Source organism: Salvia hispanica, chromosome 6 (assembly GCF_023119035.1).
Source record: "Salvia hispanica cultivar TCC Black 2014 chromosome 6, UniMelb_Shisp_WGS_1.0, whole genome shotgun sequence".
Taxonomy (NCBI): domain Eukaryota; kingdom Viridiplantae; phylum Streptophyta; class Magnoliopsida; order Lamiales; family Lamiaceae; genus Salvia; species Salvia hispanica.
This window is the reverse complement of record NC_062970.1, coordinates 30,780,740-30,789,567: the sequence shown is the minus strand read 5'-3', so window position 1 is coordinate 30,789,567 and position 8,828 is coordinate 30,780,740. Positions and strand designations below refer to the sequence as shown.

Sequence of the window (8,828 nt, the reverse complement as noted above, 5' to 3'; positions counted from 1 at the left end):
TTTGAGTGGGGCTTATTAAAATTTGATCCACCCTACCCTACAATTTAAACCTGGCATCTAACCACAAGTTGAAAATAAATGCAAATGTAGACACCTTTTTTTATTATCTAAAAGCTCTTAGGGAGTAGAGTACTATAACAACCCTTCCAAATAAATCTTTCTCATACGAATGCACCTTTTTATAAAGTTGATAAAAAGATACGATCATCCAATTTTTATGTATGATTTTGTGGTCCATATGATTACTTAGAAACGATGCGATTTTTCAAATATTAGAGCCAAATTGGGATGTTGTAAAAGATTTATTCTTTGAAGACTTGGCTTATGGATTCAAGGGTAATGACTAGTCTTTTTTTTTCTACAAGGAGAACAGTGTTATGAATTGGTCAAAGTTAGAAGGTGGTCTAGAAATTATCGAAGAATCAATACCACTTGCTGAGCGATATAAATGTAAAGTTCATCTCGCTTCTTTTGCCCTCTTTTGCGTGTGGTTGAGAGAACTCTCGTTTTTTTGTGGTTGTGTTGTTAGTTGTCTCTTTTTGTTGCTTTATTTATTGGTGAGAGGTATGTTGATCGTGGATTTGTTAATCGCTTCTCTTTTGTCTTTTTCTTTGGCTTAGTAAATGACTTTAAAGTTAAAGGTCGCGCCTTAGACTTTTAACCTCATCCTTCTCTTTTGTCTTTTGATTTTTGACTAGATGTGACTTAATTAAATATCAATGAGTTGATAATCTTATTGTTCATTTTGGTTGAATTGAAACTTTTAATGGGTGCCATTTTTTTTGTCTGTACCTTTTATCCAATTATTAAACCTTTACTAACCAAAAATCATTATGATGCTGGCAAGATCCAAAAATAATTATATTAATTTTTTAGAAAGATCCATTTCAAGATAGAAAGTTTTGTCGCGGCTTGCCGGTGACTATGTGTGGTCATGATATTGAATGCAATATGATTTTGATGGATCGAATTCTGCCAAATAAAGTCACAATGCATTGGCTATTGTTAGGTGTATACTAGCGTAAGCAGTCCCACCATAAAAATAAATAAAAATAAATAATAAAACCACACATCTGATTCAATAGTTATACTATAGTATACTTTTGCCAATTGGATTAATTACGTCTAGCAGTAATTTTTACACTGGTAAGTCTAAGTTGATGAAAGTGCCCTTTTCACAAGATACGCTTTGACTTATACTCTCGAATTGACTAATTGTCACCCAATATAAAAATGACTTTCTTTAATGTGTAGAAACACTTTAAATTCACTAGGTACCGACAAATTTGAAGGAATTCTGAAAATTAAGTCAACAATGCTCCTATAATATACACTACAATATGGGAGTACAAAGCTAGAAAGAATAAAGAATGGTTGTTGGTTGTTGTCTTTCATGATCTCCAATCTGTTAAACCCATTAATTTATAGAAAAGACCATGTGGATTGGAGGTTGCCACAATACGAAAGAGGAAAGGCCTAAAAATTAACAAAAGGCACATAAATAACAAAGGCCAAACACCTCTCTTAAATTCTCACGTTATCAACAAATTCTACGCAGTACTCAAGTTAAGAGAGTGCTGAGAGTTGCAATTGGCATTTGGCACGTTTTCTAAGTGTCCAAAATTAAAAATATACTAATAAAACAAAACTTGAAGATAAATCAATTAGGAATGTTAGCAGATTTTGCAAGAATTTGGCAGCACAAAAGGTTGCATGGGGCTTGTATTTGAGATGTTGCTCAGTTAAAATTGTAAAATTAAGGAAAAAATTGCAAAATTATAGGAGTAGTAGTAAATTAAAATGTAAAATTATGCTGCTTGCCAACTAATTTTTGTTTTTGGTACATTAATTGGCATATGTGCACATTTCGCCTTTCGATATTATCTTATCATAAATATTTTTTTTTTCAATTTTCATTTTCTCAACTTATAGATTATTTTATCTTACGTGACTCAACATTATTCCGGTAGTTTCATATTCCATTCTATAACCAATACTCCACATTTTATTGCTCCAATTTTCAGAAATAGAAGTAATATAATTAATAAAATGTGAATCTGATCACTTGAATTTATTTATTTTATACTAATAAAATAGATGTGAATCCCATTTGAATGTTTTTATTTTATACCAGTAATAAAATAGAAGTGGACTAATAGAATATGTGACAAGTAAATGAGACAAGTAACTACAGTTATAGTATTAAAATAGTAAAATAAATTAAACATTTATTTACTCGTGAGGAAAATATTACACAACAAGTCATAACATTTTACTCATAATATAATGTAGTATATACATATCCCATGCGACCACAACTTCTATAATAAATTAATTTATTTATTCATAAAAATGTAGTACTCCACTATTTTACGCAATCATTAAATATCCTGTATTATTATTTTAGAATATTTATATTAAATTTATATTATTTATATTATTTTATATAAATAGACCATATATTTCATTAACTCATTCAAATTATATTTATTATAAATTAATATTCCCTCCTTACCATTTGCAAGTGAACTTAATTGATTTTCTTTTTTACCACCTAGGGACCAAATCGGCACTAAAGTTCTGCCTATATTATTGGTGGCATATATTTTCATGAGAGTTTGGTTAACATTGTTTAAATTAAGAATCTTATGTTTGAGATGTTATATTTTTCTTATTTTTTCACTAACTTATTTCTACTGATTCCTCTTCATAACTTCTTTTTTAAAAAATATACATATTAAGTCAAAATGTATCCTTAAATGATAGGATTAAGGGAGTTTAAGTGATTAATCCGTCGCATCGTTCATTACTGTGGCGTCGCGGGCGATGGGTTAACCATTGTCTGCGCCCAATCGATCATCCGCGGACGATGCGACGTGCTTTTGTTTTTTAATTTAATTTTATTTAATTTTCAAAACCTATATATACCTCTCACTTTTCACTTTATTTTTCACTCCTTTCACTCTCAAATTCACACTACATATTCTACACTTCAAACAAAATGAATCCCGGAGACTACCCAAGTCCAAATAGTCCGATGTTCGGTGGTGCACGATGGCCGGGTACAGAACTCGACGAATACCGCCAATTCGACACCAACACCCAGTACGATCCCGAGTTCAGCACGGACTCGTACGGGCTGTCAGACATGGAGCCTTCTCCCAACCGCACACCCGCCGCCGCACCTCGCGCCGATCCGCCGCCGCGTCGGGCTCCGCTACCAAGAAGAAGCGGCCCAAGGCACGAGCCCAGAAGTTGCGGCAAATGGCGGTGTGTGAAGAGTTTCAGGGAAGGATACCGGTGTTCGCCAACAACCAGAAGGTTACTGCGTATTGGGAGCGCATCACCGAAAAATACAACGAGGCCACGCCTACAAGCGCCATAGGGAGCAGCTACGCAAGCACTGGGATCAAATAAAGAAGCAGGTTAATCTGTTCGCGATGAAGTACGAGAAGTGTGAGAGGGAGCAGGGCAGCGCCGAGAGTCTGTCGGATGTGCGCGACAAAGCGGTGAAATTGTACATGTCATTGTATGGCGAGTTCAAGCACTACCAGTCGTGGGCGATCTTGAAGGAGAAGCAGAAGTTCGTTGGTGGTATGATTCCCCAATCGACGACGGCGAAGAAGAGGGCGTCGAAGCGCACCTTCGCTGATTATACAAGCAGCGAGAGCGGCGCGTCTCCAATGGACCTCAACAATCCGGTGTTCGAGGATGAGAGTTCCGGCACACCGATATCCCGGCGTCCCCCTGGCATCAAGGCTACCAAGACCAAGGGCAAGGCGACCTCATCCGCTGCGGCGCCGCCTGACCATGCCCCAAGCCCGACCCCGAGCGCGACCCCGAGCGAGACTTCGGCTGCGTCACATGCCTACATGGATTTGGTGGTGTCTTCCGACTAAAGGACGTTGTTGGACGTACACAACGCCCTGATGCAGGCGACCAACCCGGCTCAAATCGAAGGCATCCAGCGGATGATCGATTGCCTCAGCCGCAGGTTGGGACTACTCTAGACGAGCCGAGATTTTTTTTATATGTAGTGCACTTTTTTTTTATTTTAATTTCTTATTTTGTAGTAACTTTTTTTTAATGAAGTAAATGTAGGATTTGCCTTAATTGTGTTGTTTTTATTTATTTATTTTGTTTGATATATTTGCATAAATTATATAAATACAAAATAGAAGTAAAATGCTTAGAACGGGGCTTGGAGCGGGTTATAATCCGCTCCATTGCAGGTGGAAGTGGTGGAAGATAAAATTCTGACGTGATGGTGCATAGAGCGTTTTAGTCCGTTTCAATGTCGATGTGGATGCCCTTAAAACTTCTTAACTAAAATTTTTAGGATTATGGGAGGGAGTAGGTAATAAACTGAAATAAAAACAAGAAAGTGAAAAGGTAAAGTCTTGTAACCCTACAGAATAGTAGAGTGGCCTCAATTATTATACCGAAAATGACAATCTCCAACCCTTTTGCAGAAAGTAGGTCACAATTTAGGGATACTGTACTCTCCAGCATTACAACCTGTCATCCACTACCTTACAAATTTATGAATTATATTCTCTCCATCTCTCTATATATCCATGCAATATATATATATATATATATATATGCACTATCTCTCTCTTCCTTCCACACACACAACCACTCAGCTGAGATTGCTTACAAAAATGGGGATATGCAGTTCTAGCGAGTCAAGTTGTGTAGTAGCGACGGCTAAGTTGATATTGGAAGATGGGAGACTACAAGAATACTCGCATCCCGTTAGAGTCTCTTACCTTTTGCAAAAGTTTCCTGACTCTTTTATCTGCAATTCCGATGAAATGGGTTTCGACGACGTCGTTTTGGGTGTCACCGACGATGAGGAGCTCCAGCTTGGCCAAATCTACTTCGCCCTTCCCCTCTCCCTTCTCAACCGCCGCCTCCTTCCCCAGGATATGGCCGCATTGGCCGTCAAAGCCAGCTCTGCTCTTGGACGGAATGTTGTCGTCTTCTCCGCCAAGAATCCGCCGGGAAATGCTGGATCTTGGCGGCGGAGAGGGAAGTTCTCGGCGAGGTTGAATGTCATACCCGAATGAATAGGAAATTCAAAATGTAGGAATTCAATTGTATATACTCCACTCCCTATTAATTAAGCGGGGCATTCACCCCAGTAATATCATTTAATTACGCATGTGTCACTATATCTACTTTTGGGTCGTTTAATTTCATCTTTTAATGATAAAGTACCTAATTGACTGTAGCTTGATACAACACAAAACAACTCATGTTTCTACTGCACCTTAGGTCCTTGAATACTCCTTCCGTCCCAAGGAATCCCTTCCTTGGGTGAGTTTCTGCGTCCCCTTATCTTGTGTGATAAGGGAAGATAATAAAATAAGAGAAAATAAATAAAGGAGAATTAAAAGAATTTTTAAATTTAGAGCATTCACAGTGCTGACTAGCCGATTCGCGTTGCTAGCCGAACCATTGCAGTCGGCCAGCGGCGAATCGGAGTAAAAATTGGCGTGGGCTAGCCGATTAGAGGGCGCTGGCCGATGCGCTGCCGCCATTGTGGCGTGCCGATCGGCCAGCGCCAATTTTCATTTTTTTTTTAAATTTTTTTTGAAAACCTATATATACGCGATTTTAGTTTCATTTTCATTTACACCACTTGTTTTAACGAGTTTTCTCTCTCTCTAAATTTCTGTACAAGAGCAACATCGAGGGATGAGTAACGCGGGTGGTAGCGGTGGGTGGTAGTGGTGGTAGTGGTGGGGATGCCGAGGAGTACGAACGGAGGATGAACGAGGCTATGGAGGCCTACATGAACCGCGAGATGGAGCGTTACATGCGAAGGGTGTAACAGCAGGCGGTACCTCGCCCTCCACCGGTTGTCCACCGCCGAGCAATGATTGATCGGGATCACGTAGCCGTACATCGCGCCTATATGACGACTACTTCGCTCCGGACCCGCGGTTTACAACAACCATGTTCAGGCGGCGTTTTAGAATGCGCATGGAGTTGTTTATGCGTATCGTTGACACTTTGGAGCGTCGATATCTTTATTTCCGCTTCAGGCACGATGCGGCTGGCAGATCCGGCCACACCCTATCCAAAAGTGCACGGCGGCAATCGGACAGTTGGCCTACGGAGGCGTGGCAGACATGTGAGATGAGTACCTCCACATCGGGGAGACGACTTCTCTCGCAATGTCTGAAGTTTTTCTGTCAGGGCGTGATTCGAATTTTCGGTGAGGAGTACCTTCGAAGCCCTACCCCGCAAGATTGTCGAATCTGATGCAGATGCACGGGGAGCAGCATGGGTTTCCCGGGATGTTAGGCAGCATAGATTGTATGCATTGGGAGTGGAAGAACTGTCCGACTGCCTGAAGGGGGCCTACACGACCGGCTACAAGTCAAAGAATCCCACGACGATCCTCGAGGCCGTAGCTGATTACCGGCTGTGGATCCGACATGCGTATTTTGGGGTAACCGGGTCGAACAACGACCTCAACGTCCTCAACTCGTCGCCCCTCTTCAATGAGAAGTGTCAGGGGCATCGGTCCAACCGTCTCATTTGTGGCCAACGACAACCGGCATGATATGGGCTACTACTTGGCGAATGAGATATACGCTAGGTGGCCGGTCTTTGTGAAGACGATCAGGCACACGGCGGATGACAAGAAGGCCTATTTTGCGGAACGACAGGAGTCGGCGCGCAAGGACGTGGAGCGCGCATTTTGTGTGCTCCAGTCTCGATGGGCGGCAATTAAGGGTCCAACGCGTTTGAGGGATGTCAAATGCGTTTCCCAAATAATGTACGCCTGCATTATCATGCACAACATGATCGTCGAAGACGAAGGTGTACAACCGACTAGTTGGGCCAATGACGATCAAGCCGGTCCAAGCCACAGAACGGCCACCCCTAGCGTACGACATGGGGTACCTCTCGATGAAGTCGGCCGCCTCCAGGAATATGCCGACATGCACCAAGTGGATGCTCATATTCAACTCCAAAAGGATATAATTGAAGAGTTGTGGGCACGGAAGACTGCACGGCGATAGTTTTTTTTCTTTATTATGTAATATATTTTTTTAAATGAATGTACTTTTTTTTAATGCAATTAATGAATTTTCCTGTATATGTCTCGTAAATTTAATTCCGCAATTTAATCGTAAATTTAATTCCGTAAATGTAGTTGTTTTTTAATTATTTTTATTGCGGCTGGCCTAAATCTGATGTGACAGGTGGATTTTTAGTGCTGCTGACGTGGCGGGGAGAGAGAGTGGCTGGCCTAGGCTAGCCTATTTCTATTATGGATGCTCTTAATAATAGGTCATCTTCGTAGGAACTAACATAAAAGGAAAGTGGAGTCATATGCACTAGACGGAGGGAGTACGTGAAATCTTAAATATTACACATATTTCACATTAAAGTACTAGTAGTACTATCTGAATATAGTCCATTTGATCTTAAAACAATGAACTTGTTCTTCTGAGTTGATAACATGAAAAGCCTTGGAAAAAATAGTACTTCCTTCGTTCCAAGATCAACGAAACACTTTTTTTGGGTACTGGATTTAAGGAATTGATATTTAAAGAATTCAAGTAGAGAGAATAAAGTATGAAAAGGTGAAAAATAAAAAAGTAAATGAAGAATAATTTAGGTGGACAATAAAATTAGATAGATAATTTTTTCATAAAAAGAGAAATAACTCACTTATAGTAGGACATTCGAAGAAATTTAACTCACTTATCTTATTAGTACAGAGGGAGTATCGAACCTCTCTTCCCCATCTACTTGTTATCATACCAAAATCTTAAAGGTGCTCCATTCCCATTACCAAAACCCATTACATATGTTAGATAAACTTGATTCTTGACCGTGAAAAACTGATGCATATGTTAGATAAACATGATTCTTGACCGTGAGAAATTGGTGCGTATTTGAATAATTATACACTTTATGACGTCTCTAAAATTCCACATTTCTAATATAGTTAGTATTTTTCATAATGATAATCACGAGATATGTTACATTAAATTAGTACTAATAATTAAATGATAACTAAACTATATTTACCAACATTTATATAGCATATTGGATTCAAAGATCTCATGGTATCTAATAGTATCATGTGTTTTCAAAGATCTCACGGTATTTTATACTCCCTCTTTCTGCGAATAGGAGTCTCGTTTTTTCACTTTGGCTCGTTTGCGGACTAGAATCTCGGTTTATGATTACTATAAATGGCAAAGAGCCCCCCATATTCAACTAACTCAATCCACTCACATATCATTTAAAATTAATACTATATACGAGTGCGATTCATATTCCACTAACATTCTTCCATCCACTTTTCTTAACATTTCTTAAATCCATGCAGAAAAGAAATGGGGCTTCTATTCGCAGACGGAGAGAGTATATGACCCTTTCCGTAATTCTCGTGATGTTAAATTATCAGTCTAATGACATAAGTATGTCAAAACAATTATATTGACATTTTACATGTATTATATTGACATTTTATGATATATGTGTGAACATTGATTTGATTACCAAAATTTATGAAAATTCGATATCAAATGTTATTATTGGAATATATGCCATTGAGATATTGTTAGATATCTTATAAAATTATCTTTACAATTGATATATATTTATTGAAAAAAATGATTTAAATTGGGATAGTTATATAAATTCAAAGTTGTGAGGTATTTTATAAGAAAGAGAACATAGTTAATTATGACTAATAAAATTCATTTTTTTCAATAATACTCCTATTGATATTTTTTAAAATGGACATTGTGTGCAATTTGAATTTTATCGTCTATTTTGAAATCTGTCGGACT

General features: G+C 38.6%; 1 protein-coding gene across 1 annotated transcript; it reads left to right on the top strand.

The window, feature by feature from the left end:
• Positions 1-4,664: 4,664 nt before the first annotated feature.
• On the top strand, positions 4,665-5,072 carry LOC125195118. Its single transcript, XM_048093312.1, has one exon. The coding sequence runs from the start codon at positions 4,665-4,667 to the stop codon at positions 5,070-5,072; it is 408 nt and encodes a 135-aa protein (XP_047949269.1).
• Positions 5,073-8,828: the final 3,756 nt, after the last annotated feature.

Excerpts from the sequence above, each read along its gene's own strand:
- LOC125195118 (XM_048093312.1), top strand. The coding sequence starts at position 4,665 with ATGGGGATATGCAGTTCTAGCGAGTCAAGTTGTGTAGTAGCGACGGCT.